At 43.1% G+C, this 18,137-nt stretch overlaps 1 protein-coding gene across 4 annotated transcripts in view; it reads left to right on the plus strand.

Annotated features, from left to right (window-relative positions):
• The window catches only part of WDR3 (WD repeat domain 3), a 40,645-nt gene that overhangs the window by 6,161 nt on the left and 16,347 nt on the right, over positions 1-18,137 (plus strand). For 2 of the 4 annotated variants that reach the window (XM_037910168.2, XM_043538769.1), the window contains exons 3-11: positions 337-546; positions 1,207-1,325; positions 6,116-6,194; positions 7,189-7,284; positions 8,109-8,219; positions 10,463-10,564; positions 10,698-10,795; positions 12,129-12,233; positions 12,888-13,118. In XM_037910168.2, coding sequence (XP_037766096.1) covers positions 337-546; positions 1,207-1,325; positions 6,116-6,194; positions 7,189-7,284; positions 8,109-8,219; positions 10,463-10,564; positions 10,698-10,795; positions 12,129-12,233; positions 12,888-13,118 — 1,151 coding nt within the window. Of the gene's footprint in view, positions 1-336; positions 547-1,206; positions 1,326-6,115; positions 6,195-7,188; positions 7,285-8,105; positions 8,220-10,462; positions 10,565-10,697; positions 10,796-12,128; positions 12,234-12,887; positions 13,119-18,137 lie in introns of all 4 variants that reach the window. The other 2 variants (XM_037910159.2, XM_043538768.1) reach the window with 1 other exon arrangement.

Here is an 18,137-nt window from a genome sequence, read left to right on the forward strand (position 1 = left end):
TGTCCTGTGAAGAAATTTGGAATGCCTCTTTTACTAGCAAGCAAGAGGAGTCACTGTCTAGCTGTTAGACTTCTGGGTTCTAGTCCTCGTTGCACCCTGATTTGCTATTTGGCCTGGTGAAGTCATGTCCCCCCTCCATGCCTCAGTTTCCACATTTTTAAAACTACGATAATGGTATTCCTTCATTTCAGTAGCAGATTGTGAGGAATGAGTTTCTAAAGTACTGGGGGTCCTCAGATGGAAGTCCTGATAGACAAAGTATTCTCTTCCTTCTGTCCCCTGTGGGTGTGTCTAGCTCTGACATGTCACAAACACCTTGTCTTCTGAAAATTGCAGGTTCTCATTCTTCAGGGTCTCAAGCAGGAGGTCACTTCTCTCTGCCCATCCCCAGATGGGTTGCATTTGGCTGTTGGATATGAGGATGGATCAATCCGTGTCTTCAGCCTCCTAAGTGGTGAAGGGAATGTCACTTTCAATGGACATAAGGCGGCAGTTATGACTCTGCAGTATGATCATCTGGGAGGCAGACTGGTGTCTGGCTCAAAGGTGAGAGTTGGTAGGAGAAGCCAAGTCTGGAGGTCAGTTCTTTCATAATCAGGGAGGACTAGCTGTTTTGTGGAGATGACTTGTAGACATGGCCACAGTTAAGAGGCCTGGCTGGGAAGGGGTGGATGGTGCACTGGAATAGCTGGAGGAGTGGTAGTGAGAGGATCTGGGTCAGATTCACAGCTGAGTTGCATCACAGATCTTTATTGAAGGGCCGAAGACTGGAATAGGAAGGGGTGCTGTAGATCAGGACTAAGGTGAATTAGCAGACCTGTGCATGGGGGAGTATAGAGCTGGAATGGTGGGGGTGCTGCAGGTTGGGCGTGAGGTACATCAGCAGAACTGTTCATAGAGAGCCCAGGACTGAAATAGGAGGGGGGCTGCAGACAGGGACTGAAGTACTTGGGCAGAACTGTTGAAGACAGGGGGTTTGCTAGGTCTGAAACAGCAGGGGCTGCTTCATGCCAATACTAAGGAGCATTTGTAGAGGCGCATATATGTGTGCGGGGAGAACAACTCCTGGCTTTATGAGCCCTTCAGTGTGTACTAAAACTCAAATTTAGGGGAAAGCAGACTCTGCCTGTCTAAGGTAGTGTATTGGGTCTCATGGCAGAAGTTTCTGCTGATGTCCACCCTTTGGTGATGTCCCTTTCCTTTCAGGACACAGACGTCATTGTGTGGGATGTCATCAATGAAAGTGGGTTGTACCGGCTGAGGGGGCACAAGGATGCTGTCACACAGGCACTCTTCTTGAGAGAGAAGAACCTCCTGGTTACCAGGTACACTGCACTGCTGAGTTTGCTGAATTGAGGATTCAAGGCTTTACTCATGTATCGCGTCATGTCAAAACTTATGGACTTAACACAAAGAAGTGAAAAGTTAGATTTCCTAGATGGTGCTCTTTTCTCAGAATGAACGCATTCTTAATAAGCTTTTTTTAAAAAGCCTTATCATAACACCACAACCTTAACTGTGAGCCAGAGACTTTTTAAAATACAATTGTTATCTTGATATCTAAATGGTTTTTAAGGAATACCATTAAGTGGGAAATACCAGCTAATGAGACACTCACTTTAAAAATAATTATTCTCTGAATAGTTTTTAATCTACTGTTAAATGTGGTACCTGAGATTACTATAACAGAGGATATGTCTGTTCTGCATCCCATCATGGCTGGACAGATGTGCTAGCTCTGCTTGAGCTAGCATGCTAAAAAGAGCAATGTAGCACAGCTGGCGGCTTGGGCTAGTCACCTGAGTACATACCCAGGGGGTCTGGGTGAGTTTGTGCTCAGATATGCTCCCAGCTGCAGTGTAGATGTACCATGAGATTAGCAGTATGTTTACAGAATGCATTTGACAGTACTTTGCATAAAGTCACTTTTGCTTTTTCCCCTGTGTAATCAATTGGATTCCCTTTTGCTTGTGAATCTTTCACACAGTAATAGGACAGAAAAATAAATTTTAAAAATAGGCAAATGATTATAGAACCATGGAAATCGATAGGGAGACATGGGTACATGTAGTACCTGAACTGACTTTTAACCCCTCTTAACATTCACTAGCTTTAAAGATGACGGTGTTGCTTGGCATGAGAATTCTTTGATGAAATTCTTTTAAGAATGTTTTATTTATTAGATTTATGTATCAGTTCAATAGAAAAAGTGTATTACATCAATTTAGGGTAAAAGGAAGCCGGTAACTTTTATTTTTCAGATTATTGATGAAATAATAGTGTTTATTTGGGGAGTCCGGTGGCACCTTAAAGACTAACAGATTTATTTGGGCATAAGCTTTCGTGGGTAAAAAAACACTTCTTCAGATGCGCGGCTACCCCTCTGATTACTTGTTTATTTGGGGATAGAGTTAAAGCTGTGTTGTGAAGACATATGCACTTGGTTGGTAGTTTATAAAATGGCTTAATTTTCTGAATATTACTTTCTTTAATGTTGGTAAATAGTTCTTAATTTTAAAATAAGGATGGAGGGGTTGCTATATTTCTATGGAGATGCTTGGGCAAGATATGCCCTATTCCTCATAACAAAAAGGAATATCAGCATTAAACATAGCTGTGACTCCTTATTTAAGGCTGATTTTTATTTTTCCATCAGAGATTTGACCTCTTTGTTATGAAAACTACAGTATATTCTTACCCAATCGTTCAGCGTTTACTGAGTACGGCATTTTTTTTGACCATTTACAAGTAAACTTAACTCATGTAATAGTTTGTGTTAAAACTAATTTAAAAACAAGTCCTTTAAGAAATTTAGTGCTTGGAGTCAGACCTTTTTCATCCTGAATTATCTTAAAAATGGAATGGTAACTTAAAACTTTTCATATTGTTAAAACTTGTTGGGACATTAGGTTGTAATTAAGATAGTTATTAATAGTTCTTGTCTTTAACTGTTGTTCTACTCTACAGACAGTCAGGTCAACAGCTCAGATTACTTTTAACTGGGGTCATCATGATGTTGGCAGTAACCCTATCAATTGCTACCCTTCTTAATTTTCATGCTACAATTCTGTTGGTTGTAGTGAGTCACTGGTATGATGGGTGATTGGACACGTCAGAAGTTCTCATTGGTAGATTATTTGGCCAAAACTGTCGTTGCTTTGAAAGATTCTGATTGCATTTGGGCATCTGTGCTTGAAAGGCTCCCCATAACGCTGCATCCTTGGCCCTACTACATACTGAGGCAGGAGGTGGTTAAAGTGCAGACACAAGGGACGGGGCTCCCTGCATCCTGTCTTTGCACAATGCTGGTCTTTAACAGCACTCTTCTTCTCCATCCAGCCCATGCACATCTCCTCACATATGGCCATTTCCGTGGTCCTCTCGGTTCCCTATATTGGTGTTTTCTGGTATTGGAGGAGCTCTGTGGAGTGCCGGGGGGGGGGGGGGGAGAAAGCGGAGATGTGGGGGCAGGGAGAAGCAAGGTCCCAATGTCTTTGCTTATGCATCAGCTCCCCTGCACACACACTAGTGCTGGCTCAGCTTAAGGTATGTCTACACTGCAAGTGAAGGTACGTTTAATCTAGCAAACATGGATAACAGCAGTGTAGATGTAGCGACCTGACTGTATACCCAGGCTTCTTGTCAGGCTTGTATGTGTGTTGCTGCCTCTTCCTGGTGCCCAAGCTACCAAATCATCATTACAGCTGTTACCCACAGGTATATCTACCCATGCTACAATCACAGGGTAGAGGTGCCCTGAGGTAGCCGTGCCAAGGAGAACCTTTAATGTGATGGTGTTTTGACAAAAAAACTCCCGTTGATATTAGTGAAAATAGAATTGGGCCTGGAATTAGACAAAGTAATTGCTAATAATTTTTTACTTTATTACAACTAGGGCTGTCGATTAATTGCCGTTAACTCACGCGATTAACTCAAAAAAATTAATCGTGATTAATTGCACTGTTAAACAATAGAATATCAACTGAAATTTAGTAAATATTTTGGATGTTTTTCTATATTTTCAAATATATCTATTTCAATAACAACACAATACAAAGTGTACAGTGCTCATTTTATATTTATTACAAATATTTGCACTGTAAAAAGAGAAAAGAAATTGTATTTTTCAATTCACCTCATACAAGTACTGTAGTGCAATATCTTTATCATGGAAATGTAACTTACAAATGTAGGGGTTTTTGTTGCATAACTGCACTCAAAAATAAAACAATATAAAACTTTAGAGCCTACAAGTCCACTCATCCTACTTCTTGTTCAGCCAATCGCTAAGAGAAATACGTTCGTTTACATTTACGGGAGATATTGCTGCCCACTTCTTAATTACAGTGTCATCTGAAAGTGAGAACAGGCATTCGCATGGCACTGTTGTAGCTGGCGTCACAAGATATTTATGTGCCAGATGTGTTAAAGATTCATATGCCTCTTCATGCTTCAGCCATTGTTCCAGAGGACATGCTTCCATGCTGATGGTGCTTGTTTAAAAAATGTGTTAATTAAATTTGTGACTGAACTCCTTGGGGGAGAATTGTATGTCTCCTGCTCTGTTTTACCCGCATTCTGCCATATATTTCATGTTATAGCAGTCTCGGATGATGACCCAACACATGTTCTTTTTAAGAACACTTTCATTGCAATTTTGACAAAATGCAAAGATACCAGTGTGAAATTTCTAAAGATAGCTACAGCATTCAACCCAAGATTTAAGAATCTGAAGTGCCTTCCAGAATCAGGGATGAGATGTGGAGCATACTTTCAGAAGTCTTAAAAAGAGCAACACGCTGATGCAGAAACTACAGAACCCAAACCACCAAACAATAAAATCAACCTTCTGCTCGTGGCATCTGACTCATGCTGATGAAAATGAACATGCGTTGGTCTACATTGCTTGGATGGTTATCAAGCAGAACCCGTCATCAGCATGGATGCGTATTCCCCTGGAATGGTGCTTGAAGCATGGAGGGACATATGAATCTCTAGCGCATCTGGCATGAAAATATCTTGTGACGCTAGCTACAACAGTGCCATGCATGTGTCTGTTCTCACTTTGAGGTGACATAAACAAGAAGCGGGCAGCATTATCTTCTACAAATGTAAACAAACTTGTTTGTGTGAGCAATTGGCTGAACAAAAAGTAGGACTGATTGGACTTGTAGGCTCTAAAGTTTTACATTGTTTTATTTTTGAATGCAGGTTTTTTTTGTACATAATTCTACATTTGTAGGTTGAACTTTCATGATAGAGATTGCACTACAGTACTTAGGTAAATTGAAAAATACTATTTCTTTTGATTTTTACAGCGCAAATATTTGTAATAAGAAATAAAGCGAGCACTGTACACTTTGTATTCTGTGTTGTAATTGAAATCAATACATTTTAAAATGTAGAAAATGTCCAAAAATATTAAAATAAATGGTATTCTATTGTTTAGCAGCACGATTAATTGCATGATTAATTTTTTTAATCACTTGACAATCCTAATTACAACCTGTTATTGCACCCTGTTTCCTTCAAGTAAAGCTGGAAACATGACTCCTCAAGGAGATTTAATTATCTGCGGAATGTGAAGGGGATAGCTGTATTTGATTCTTTGAGCACCTTGCAAATGGAAAAGTCCTAAAACCTCTGATAAGCTAAAATGCAGCTCTGTCTGGTGCATTTAATTTGGCACAGATCATCATACAGTTCATTAGGACAGGCAATGAAGAATTTTGTATCAACTGAAAATACAGGGGGAATTTAGGGAGACCCAGTGTTGGAATTTGGCTAGCGCACCAGGCTTGATACCCTTGCCCTTAAAGAAAGCAGAATGGTTTCTCCATTACACTAGGCTGGGGTTTCCATGCTGACTCTAGGAGGTGCCTCCTGATGGATCACCAGCCCATATTTCTGTATTGCCTGTGTTTTGCTGGATTTCTTATCCTGACTCTGCTTAGCTTGTGAGACCTGCTGAGATCCTAGCCTAAATAAATCTGACCTCTGACACCTTGCAGTGTGCTTTACCTTTTGTGTTTCTTACTCTCTTCAAAGCTCACAGTTTTGGCTGAACTCTGGTGACCTTGCCTCATGTCTGGGTGATGTCATTTGTTTTTTTCAGTGGTAAAGACACCTTGGTGAAATGGTGGGACTTGGATACGCAGCACTGCTTCAAAACACTGGTTGGACACCGTACTGAGGTAAGTAAAATTAAAGATTGAGAGAGGGAGTTAGTTCAGTACAAGTATCCCAGGACACTGGCTGCAAGGCAGCTTCCATTGTTACATCCACACTGCTCAGGATTGGATTTTTTTTAGGTTGTAATCACAGCCCCTGTGAAATATTTGTGGTTGGCTGTTGTGAAGAGGGGACAGGTGAGAAGCCTCGTCTATTCAGGAGGCTTGTATCGCTCTTGCTGGGAGTGATGTTTCCAAACCAGATATCCTTGTGCAGTATCCTATGTAGCAGAGCTTGAGCTCTGTTCTCATTTTTCCATTTAAATTTAAAAAAATCAAAGAGATTCAGTGCAAGAATCCTGTTACATACAACATTAATGAGGAGACTGAAATCCACTGATGTGATGAATTCCTTGGCCAAAGCCCTAATAGCATTGTTAACTTTGCCCTTTGTATATTGGCATCTTAGGGCAGGAACATTATAGGCTATTGCTTGTTATACTGACAGGTTTCAGAGTAGCAGCCGTGTTAGTCTGTATTGGCAAAAAGAAAAGGAGGACTTGTGGCACCTTCGAGACTAACAAATTTATCTGAGCATAAGCGATGAAGTGAGCTGTAGCTCACAAAAGCTCATGCTCAAATAAATTTGTTAGTCTCTAAGGTGCCACAAGTCCTCCTTTTGTTTGTTAACCTTTTAGCTGAAAGACAGTATAACTGCAAAAAGGAAAAATCTGGGTTTTTATTTTATTTTTTAAATAGGTATATAGAGAGAGACCATATTTTCCCCCTGTCATGCCCCCACCCCCCAACACTCTCCACAAATAAACAAAATCCCAATCAAACCAAAAAACAAGACAAAATCCCCCAGTCCCCTTCAAAGGGATAACACTAAATCTCTATCCTGGAGGGATGTTGTATGGCTAAATTCACTGATGTTGGTGGGGCGTGCTGATATTGTGGTGGTGGGAGGCCATATAACTAGACATAAAGACGCTTCTCGGTGTCTTCTCTTTGGCAGGTGTGGGGACTAACCTTTGTGTCACAAGAGAAGCGTCTCATCACTGGCACTGCAGACAGTGAGCTCAGGGTGTGGAACATCACCTACATCCAGGAGGTAAGAATTGAATGCATCATCTCGGTTGCTTTGCTCGGGACTGGATTGAACTGGAACATGGCAGGACTGAGTGTCTTTCTGGGACATGGTCAATATCCGTCCAGGACACTCTCAATGTGGAGATGGCTTTAACTGTATGTTTGATGGCTTTAACTGTATGTTTCTACTGGCTCCCAGCTCTGTTGTAGTTCTGTGCAGACTGCCTTTGTGCGTGTGTGGGAGCTTGTCCCAAGAATGGGGCACTTCTTGCTGCGGGATCAGGCAGGGTGAGAAGCTGGAGGAAATTCTTATCTGGGGATATGCATGGTGACTGCAGACCACTCCTTATCTTTAAATTGGGGGTAGCCAATTAAGCATGAAATGACTGGTGGTCACCCTCCTCTTCACCGCCTGGGTGTGGCTTGTGGAGAGGACAGGTTTTGACATCCAGTGCTTCACTGTGGTCTCAGGAGAAGGCCACTTGGGTTGGGGTGGTGCAACATGTGCTGGAACGGATGGTCTGCAGGTGGCTTCATTTTGTGCCAGGTACATGCAGCCCTCGGTGTCCCAGCCAGTTGCTGATGGGGACCTTGGCTGGGCAACGTTTGGGAGCCCTGTTTCAGGCTGCATTGTGGGAGCTCTTCTGAAATGGACTGATTCCATTCGATTACTGTCTACACTGTTAGGACTTCATTTCATAGAGCATCTTTCATCCTGGCTGTTCTCCTGAGCAGTTCCGAATGAAAGCTGTGACAGTGTTAAATGGCTGGAAGGAATCGAGATGTAGGTGAGGGAGAAGCCAGGGTGTGCTAAGGATATTTCTTTCCTTTGTCTGCTACAAGCAGGCAACAGACCCTAATGAGCCAGAATCCAAGAAAAGCAAAGGGTCTCCAGCTAAAGCAGAAGAGACCTCGGAAGTGGATGAGACCTCAGACCTGGATGAGACACTGGAGGAGGTAACCCTTTTCCCCACCCTGGTGAAGTGGTGCAGGTTCACAGGGTTTTGTGCTGTCAGTGAGGGTAGATACACAGCTCAAATAATGAAATAGGGGTTCGAGGACAGACCTGGTTACCTAGCTGACACTTGCCTCACTCTGATGGCTTTGTGCCCTGGGGATGATCTCCAGCACTTCTAGAGAAGACACCATGACCGATAATCAAGGAATCACACCAGTGTGTTCTACGTTCCTGAGGAACAATCTCTCACACTTCCCCAAATACCCACAAAATAGCAGCAGGAACCTGTGCTTGTATTTGCTGGTAACCTGTGCCAAAGAAATCCCCAATGTAAGCATATTGGTGGGTCTCTAGAAAGGGTTGGCGTTGCTAGCAGAGCTCTTTCCTTGTAGGAAAGGGACCTCAGTAAAATGGTCACTTTCCACTTGCCTCCGTTCAGTGCTGAAACTGATTCACCTAAGACTTATTAACAGTACCCTATGTCATAACCAGGTATCCTGGTTTTCTGTGATTAAAAAAAACCCCATAAAAGTCTCAAAAAAAAGAAAAGAAAAAAGAGTACTTGTGGCACCTTAGAGACTAACAAATTTATTTGAGCATAAGCTTTCGTGAACTACAGCTCACTTCAGCGGATGCATTCAGGGGAAAATACAGTGGGGAGATTTATATACACAGAGAACATGAAACATACCATACACACTGTAAGGAGAGTGATCAGGTAAGGTGAGCTATTATCAGCAGGAGGGCAGGGGGGAAAAAACCTTTTGTAGTGATAATCAAGGTGGGCCATTTCCAGCAGTTGACAAGAACGTCTGAGGAACAGTGCGGTGTGGAGGGGGGAAGAAACATGGGGAAATAGTTTTACTTTGTGTAATGACCCATCCACTCCCAGTCTTTATTCAAGCCTAAATTAATTGTATCCAGTTTGCAAATTAATTCCAATTCAGCAGTCTCTCATTGGAGTCTGTTTTTGAAGTTTTTTTATTGAAGAATTGCCACTTTTAGGCCTGTAATTGAGTGACCAAAGAGATTGAAGTGTTCTCCAACTGGTTTTACTCCTTTTCTTTTTGCGGATACAGACTAACACGGCTGCTACTCTGAAACCTGTCATAAAAATCTCCGTTTCCCCACAATTAAAATGGAATGCTGAACTTTAGTTTCCCTAGCCATGATATATATATAGGTATCAGTTGAACACAGTGTTTTATTGATATACAGTAGAATCCTGTTTATCCAAGCCTCCGTTATCTGGCTCTCCATATTAAGTGAACCATCAGGGGCAGCCTGCGGCAGGGCTCCTGTGGTCCGAGCCCCACCTTAAAATAAGAGATAGAAAGCTCTTTGCCAATCCTCCTGGTTATCCCAATTTTTGATTATCTGGTCCCAGTCCCAATTAGATCAGCTATATGCGGTTCCACTGTAAATTTAAAGCGCATTCAAAAAATCAACTACAAGAGGGGGAAGTTGCAGGCATTGAATAAGTGTCACTGGTACTTTCAGTAACATTGATTAATAGTTAATGCATACATGTTTGTTTTTATTTTTTCACAAAATGTAAAAACTAAAGATTCTCTGTAAAAACACAAATTCCACATTTTTCCGAGAGAAATGGATTTCGAGGATCCCTTGTCATAAGGGTCTCAGAGAGTGGTGCTGCCATGTTTAGAATCAGCGCCTATTGTGGAAGCCACTTCCACTTAGGTCAATCCGCACCTGAAAGCCTTTCACTAAATTCCTCCTCTCTGGATCACTTACTCACCTGCTGGCACTTCCAGAATCCTTTGAAGATTTCAGCTTCACTCATTCAGTTACAGCTAGACACGCAGCCTTAACAACTGTTCCTTATGTCCTTCCTTCAGGAAGTTTCTCTGCCTCTATTTTTAAGCAGGTAATTAAATGATCTCTCTCCCCCACCTTCCTCATCTCTCTCCTGCAACAGGAACTAAAAGCTGGTGCCTTAATTTTATAAAAGTTCAGATAAATGCCCTTCCAGTTAGTGAGATGCATGTTTCAGTCCATGAAAGAAAGTTGGTTCTCAGCTACAATGCAAGAAACATAAGTTAAATTTGTGCCTGACACAAATGTTTGTTTGCTGTTAGTTCCCACCCTCTTTGCTGCTGAAGATTCCTTGTCTCTTTTGGATGCTAGTCAGATGTTGTAGACTCTGCTCTTTCATTGTTGTATCTAAAGACTTGCTTGACCTTTCAGACTACAATCGTTTTCCCTTTCTGTATCCTTGTAGCGCCTCCTGAGGTGCAACAAAGCTGGCTCCATCATGCGGGAAGGAAGAGACCGAGTAGTTACTCTCGCCACTGACCGGACAGGCAGGGTCCTAGCCTGCCATGTGAGTAATATGCTTTGGGGCCTTTGGCTAGTGGGCTACAGAGGAGGCTCTGTTGTGCGTCTCAGGGACTCTCCACTGCGGCAGCTTCTTAGGCGACTTGCTGCTAGCACTAACGCTGTGAATCTGTCTCCAGGGAACAGACTCTGTTCTGGAAGTGTTTTGTGTTCTTACTGAGGATGAAATTTGCAAGAAAATGGAAAAGAAAATGAGAAAAGCAAAGAAAAAAACCAAGTAAGCTCTGTTTTTCTAAGTTGATGATGTCCACGTGCTGAGACTTGACAAAAGGCCCATCCAGTGAGAGGGTGGAATGAATGAATCATGAACCGTTTGCAGTTAGTCTGCTGTTAACATGTTTGTCTTCCTGGCTGGTTGGTGCTGGTGTGAGCCAGGTTGTTCTCTGTTCCCAGTAATTGCGAGAAAATCACCTTCCATCTGATTCTCTTGCAAGAAGTGAATGGGATGAGGGAATAGACAGAATTCTCCTGGTAAAGCCCCACGTGTACATCACCATCTATGACTCAGGAGATGTGAAAGCTGGTGGTGCTAGGCTGAGTAACCAGAGTCACTTTGACATCTACAGATCATGAGCCTCGGGGTGGTATGTGCCAGGTTCAGATTGGGGCAAACTGTCTTTTAGCAGACAGCCTTTTATTATAAGTCTATATTATGCTTCTCCAGTGTCCATCATTCATACATCCCCTAGTGTCTAACACGTTCCTCACAATAGCCGTGGGAGATAGGTGAATGTTAGTTCACTTCATGGGAAATCTGAGGCACACCCAGGATACATCTATTTATATTTTGGTAGTGCCTAAGGGCCAGAATTAGGAGTTAGGACCCCATTTTTCTGAGCTATGTACAGACACGGAACAAAACAATGATCCCTGCTGCTGAGAGCTTTCAGCCTGTTGGCTTGTCTACACTTGAATGTTAATTTGGATTAAGGTAGGGTGTGAATTTAAAGCACAGAAGCCATTCTGGAATAACTCCATGTGTGGACAAGCCCTAAGTACACGGGTGGGGATGGATGCAATTAAGTTGGTGTCTTGAACAAATTTCATCAGTGATATCTACTTTCTACCTCCCTGAATTGCCCTTGTGGTTTCAGTTTGTTAGAGTATTCTCTTGCACTTCCTGTCCTAAACCTGTGGCTTTTTGTTGTTCTCCAATAAACAATTTCACCTTACTGGAGTAGGTGGATTCTCCTCACTGAATAGTTCTCATAGCAGGATGTGGTTTGATAGCCATCTTAATAAGACGGTTTAGGATCATTATTCTCTAACTTTGCAACAAGAGTCCTGAGGTTTCTTCAGGACTGCCAGCAGCGTTGTTGGCCATCAAGGTCTGCACTGAAGAGCAGTGCACCTCCGCTAGAAGAGCACGTCTGTGTCAGCACTGGATAAGGGTCCAGCTAGTTTCATTTGTAGAGGGGTTGCAGTTAGTTTGTTCGTTCTTTTGGGGGGGTGGGGTGGAATGTGTCTGTACATTTCTGCCCCGTGTTAGCCTGTGACTGGACTGGCAGTGACTGGTAACTTGATTCCAAGTGGTTGTCTGACCTTTCTAGACAGAAGTCTGAGGAGGAGGAAGAGGAGCCTGAAGGAAGCGTTGAGATGAGTCTTCAAGAAGAGATTCAGCGAGTCACTAGCATCAAAGCTTCTGCTAAAATCAAGTGAGTGCAAACCCCTGTCCTGGGGTCATTGCTGCAGCTCAGGCACCCGGTGCGGGGGCCATGACTCAGGGAGAGTTTGTATTTTACAAAGGTGGCTCTTCTGCAAAGATGAGAACCTGAGACTCCATAGAACTTAGAGCTGGGGAGAGGCCTGCAGGGTCCCAGCTAGTCCATTTCCACCCCCATATCTCTATAATGTCTTCACACCCCTTCCATCAAGATTGTTCCCTGCAAGGGATTCTCTAGGACCGTGATTCCCAAACTTTTGTATTGGTGACCCCTTTCACATAGCAAGCCTCTGAGTGCGACTGCCCTCTTATAAATTAAAAACACTTTTAAATATATTGAACACCATTAAATGCTGGAGGCAAAGCAGGGTTTGGGGTGGAGGCTGACAGCTTGCAATCCCCCATGTAATAAACTCGCAACCTCCTGAGGGGTCCCGACCCCCAGTTTGAGAACCCCTGCTCTAGGGGATTGCCTCCTCTAGTTTTAAATGATCGGTCCTATGGGGCTTCTACTGCTGCCTTTGTTAGACTATTCCATTGCCGACTGCCTCTCCTATCAAGAAGTTGTTCTTGGTGTTTTCCTTTAGTTTGTTTCATATTGTGTCTCCTAGTTATGACCCTGATTTCTCTGTGTCCATTTAAACAGGTCATTTGACTTGATTCTCTCTCCGAAAGGAGAGCTGAAGGCCACCTTACTGCTCCAGAACAACACCATTGAGTCATACATCCTGACCCCATCAGCACAGGTCCCCCAAGTTGTCCGTGCATCCAAGATAACCATTGGAGGTCACCGCAGTGATGTCAGGACACTGGCTTTTAGCTCCGACAACATTGCCATCCTCTCGGCTGCTGCTGAATCTGTTAAGATCTGGAACAGGTGCGTGTTCTGATTCTGTAAATTCCTCTTTGTCTGCCAAGTGTCCTTCTCCCAGAGGTTGTGGCTGTTCAGGCAAGAGGGGAGAATGGGAAATGGTAGTGGGGAATGATCCCAAGGAATACAAAGTGATAAATGGAATAGAGAAGGTAGATGGGGCACTCTGTTTACTCTTTCTCATTATACAAGGACAAGGGGATACTACTTTCGTGAAACGGAAAGGCAAGAAATTAAAATGCATTTCTAACCCGGGGAACTCATTACCACTAGATATCATGAGGCTAAGAGTTTAATGGGGTATATAAAAGGTCAGCTCTTTGGATATTGAGGACATCTACTGTCATGGAATCAAAGAAATGTAGGGCTAGAAGTCACCTCAAGAGGTCATCAAGTCCAGCCCTTTGTGTAGATCCAGGACCAAGTAAACCTAGACCATCCCTGACAAGTGTTTGTCCGGCCTGTTCCTGAAAACCTCCAGTGATGAGGATTCTACAATCTCCCTTGCAAGCTTGTTCCAGAACCTACTGACCTTTATTGTTAGAAAGGGGTTTTTTTGGTTAATATTTAACCAAAATCTCCCTTGCTGCAGATTAAGCCCATTACTACTTGTCCTACCTTCAGTGGACATGGAGAGCAATTGGTCACCATCTTAATCGATAACAGTGCTTGACATATCTGAAGACTGTTATCAGGTCCTCCTTCAGTTGTCTTTTCTCAAGACAAAACAGGCTGCTTTTTCTAACCTTTCCTCACAGGTCAGGTCGAAAGCTTTTATCGCTTTCATTGCTGTCCTCTGGACTCTTTTTCCAATTTATCCACATCTTTCCTTAAATGTGATGCCCAGAGCTAGACAGAGGATTCCAGCTGAGGCCTCACCAGTGTCAAGTAGAGGGGACAGTTAGCTCCCATGTCTTACGTACAACACTCCTGTTAATACAGCCCAGAATGACATTTGCCTTTTCCGCATCTGCATCACATTGTTGGCTCGTATTTAATTTGTGAACCACTATAACCCTCAGATCCTTTTCAACAGTACTACCACCTAGCTAGTTATTCCCCATTTTGATTTTTCCTTCCTAAGTGTAGTACTTTGTACTTTGTTGAATTTCATCTTGTTGATTTCAGACCAATTCTCTAATTTGTTAAGGTTGTTTTGAATTCTAATCCTGTCCTCCAGAGTGCTTGCAGCCCCTCCTAGTTTGGTGTCATCTGCAGATTTTATAGGTGTTCACTCCATTCCATTATCCAAGTCATTAATGAAAATATTGAATAGGACTGACCCCTGTGGGACTCCACTAGATACTCTGTCTGATAGCCAACCATTGATAACTACTCTGAGTATGGTCTTTCAATTTTCATTCTTCATGTGGCACATGACCAGTATCCATCACCAAATTTAGTCCGTGATTGGATCATTAGCTTCCCTGGCCTGATCAGTTTTGGACCCACCTTATACTAATTTCATCTAGACCACGTCACTAGTCTGCTTATGAAAATGTCATGTGGGACTGTATCAAAGGCATTACTAAAATCCAGCTGTGTCATGTCTATAGCTTCCCCCCATCCACTAGGCCAGTAACCCTGTCAGGGAAGGAAATTAGGGTGGTTTGGAATGATTTATTCTTGATAAATCCATGCTGGCTATTCTTTATAACCCTATTATTCTGTAAGTGCTTACAAATGTGATTGTTTAATAATTCGTTCCAGTATCTTTCCAGGTATCAAACTTATGCTGACTGGTCTATAATTCCCTGGATTCCCTTTTAAATATAAGTACTATATTGGCCCTTCTCCAGTACTCTGGGACCTCATGAGTTCTCAGAGATTGCTTCAGCTTGTTCCTTAAGTACCCTACAATGAATTTCATCAGGCACTGTTGACTTGAATACATTTTATTTATCTAAAACAGCATACTGGGCTAGATGGACCATTGGTCTAACCCATATGGCCGTTCTTATGTTCTAAATATTTTTAATGTATTCTTTGCCTATTTTGTTTACATTTATTTCCCCTTGTTAATATTTATTGTGTTGAGATTCTGGCACCATTAATCTTTTTAGTGAAGTGTGAAGCAAAATAGGTGTTAAACACCTCAGTCTTTTTAATGCCATCAGTTATTAGTTCCCCTGCCCTGCTAAGTAGGAGACCTAAACTTTCTTTCATCTTTCTCTTGTTCCTAATGTATTTAAGGAAACTCTTCTAATTGCCTTTTATGTCCCTTACTAGGTGTAACTCATTTTGTTCCTTAGACTTTCTGATTTTGTCCCTACATGCTTGTGCTGTTCTTTTTGTACTACTCCTTAGCAATTCATCCATATTTCCACATTTTGTAGGATTCCTTTTTGATTTTCAGGTCACTGATGGAGCCATATTGGCCTCCTACTATTCTTCCTATTTATCCTTTGCATTGGGAGAGTTTGCAGTTGTGCCTTTAATATTGTTTCCTTGAGAAACTGCTAACTCTCCCAAACTCTGTTATTACTTAGATTTTCTTCCCATGGCATCTTACCTACCAGCTCTCTGAGGCTGTTCAAGTCTGCTTTGTCCTTGTTCTGCTGCTCTCAGTGATTCGTTGCCTTGGAATAATATAATCTATTATTTCACGATCACTTTCACTGAAATTGGCTTCCATCTTCAGATTTGCAATCAATTCCTCCTTGTTGGTCAGAATCAAGTCTAAAATGGCTGCCCTTCTGGTTACTACTTCCATTTTCTGAAACAAAAAGTTGTCCCCTATACATTCCACCTGCTGTTTGGAAATTTTGTGTTTTGTCATATTACTTCTCCAACAGATATCTGGGTAGTTAAAGTCCCCCATTACTACCAGATCTTGTGTTTTGGATATTTCTGTTCTAGAAATGTCTCATCCACTTCTTCCAGATTTGGTGGTCTAAAGTAGAGCCCTTTAAGTCACCCTTATTTTTTTCCCCCTTTTATCTTTACCCAGAGACTTTGTCTCTCACCTCCTTCTGGACCTCAGAACAAGTGTATTTATTCTTGATGTATAATTGACATAGTCTTCCCTTTTTTCCCCCCCATCTGTCCTTCCTGAACAAGCTGTACCCTTCTATACCAATATTGCAGTGATAAGATTTATCCCACCAAGTCTCTGTGATGCAATTAAGTAATCATTTAGCTTATGTATTAATACTTTCAGTTCTTCCTGTTTATTCCCCATACTCCTTGCATTTGTGTAAGGACATCTAAGATGTTGAACAGATTCCCCCACTGATTTCCCTCTTGTTGCTCCTATGACTCTTTTTTGTAATTTTTCATGTCTCCCCACCCAACATCCAGCCCTCTTAAGGTTGCCCTTCTTTATGCTCACCTGTAGGCAATTGTCACCTGCCCCCTTTGAACCTAGTTTAAAGGCTTCCTTACTAGATTGGTGAGTCAGCATGTGGAGATACTCTCCCCTTCTTGGGTCAGGTGGACCCCATCTCTTCCCAGCAGTGCTCCTCCCCGGAACAGCATCCAATGGTGAAGGAAGCCAAAGCCCTCCCCTAAACACCGTCTGCACAGCCCTGCATTCCTCTCCAGACTGTGCATGTCCATGCCTGGGCCTTTACCCTCAACTGGGAAGAAGGACAAGAACAACCTCTGGGACCTCATCTCCTTCACCCTTGCTCCCAAAGCACTGTAATCAAAGCTGATCTGCTCAGGGTCATACCTGGCAATATCATTAGGGCCCAGATGGATGAGCCGCATGGGTTAGTAGTCAGAGGGACGGATGATTCTCAGCAGTCTTTCCGTTGCATTTCTCCTTCCTGTAGCATAGCCAGTTCTCTTTCCTCTTCTGGTGCTGCTGTAGTTATCTGAGGTTGTGTAGCATCCTCCATCCTGGATGTGTCTGTGTGCATCCTGTCGATGAAGTCCTTGCCACCTCTTGCAGCTCTTTTACCAGCTTCCTGAGGGACTCCACCAACAGACACTTCTCGTACCAGGTGGTTCTCCCTGCCTGGCTTTCTTTGGTGGGGATATGCAGGCGGCATTCCCAGCAAGTCAAGACCAGAACCTGTGTTGAAGTTTCCGGGGTCAGGATGCCTGTCTCGTGGAGTGTTCCAAGAGGTGCAGGCAGAGAAGGGCTAGCAGTGGTGTTGCTGACGTGCCGTTTTCCTTCCATTCCGGGCTTTTTCTTATAGAGTACCTGCCAGTTGTGGGGTGAAAAAAAATCACATGTGCTGATTATTTTTCCATGTGGGATTCTAATCCTGTGTTTTCTGACATAAACCAACCACTAACTGTGTGGGGCTAGGGAGAAACTTTACCCATGGACATAGCCTTGGGTTTTCTTGTACCTTCTCTGAAGTATCTGATGCCAGCCACTGTTGGAGAAAGGACATTGGACTGTTTGGGTCACTGTTCTAACCCACAATGCTATTGCAGAGCTCCCTCACCATCACTGACTCCTCAAATGCTACTCCCCTGGGACATGGCTATCCTCTGAGAACTCCTCCCACCCTGCTCCCCCCCTCTGAGCCAGCAGTTTTCAGTTATTTTGTGAGGGAGAGGTAGCCGTCTCCCAGTTCTCTCTCTGATATAGGGAGAAGGTTTGGGGATCCCATAGATTTTCTGTTTGGATGTAGCATCACAGAGGTACTTGGGTGGGCAGTTAACCTTCCTATGGGCTAAACTGTGCACTGAGGCTTTGATTCTACGTGGCACTTGTCCTACCCCAGCCAGTGCAATCTCTCACAAGCCTGCTGGGCTCAGCATGTGCCCTGCCAGGCTCATAATACCCCACAGTTTGGTACTCCTTCCAGGCTGAAGTACCCTGTTGCTGCCATGGGCTGTTCTCCTGTCCCTCTTGACAAGAATGAGCTGGGGGCTGACTGTGTTCCCAGTTGGCTTATAGGGAAACCTTTTCAGTGCTGTGCTGGGGTAGCAGCATTCGAGCTGGAGGGCCAGGCTCTGAGATGGATTTGTCCCCCTCAGTGGTGTTGTAATCTCTGGCCTCCTGTACAGTGCATGAGAGAGAGGCCAATTGGTATGAAAGGCCTTTTAGCAACACAGCTCATTTAA

This window comes from Chelonia mydas, chromosome 1 (assembly GCF_015237465.2).
Source record: "Chelonia mydas isolate rCheMyd1 chromosome 1, rCheMyd1.pri.v2, whole genome shotgun sequence".
Taxonomy (NCBI): Eukaryota; Metazoa; Chordata; order Testudines; family Cheloniidae; genus Chelonia; species Chelonia mydas.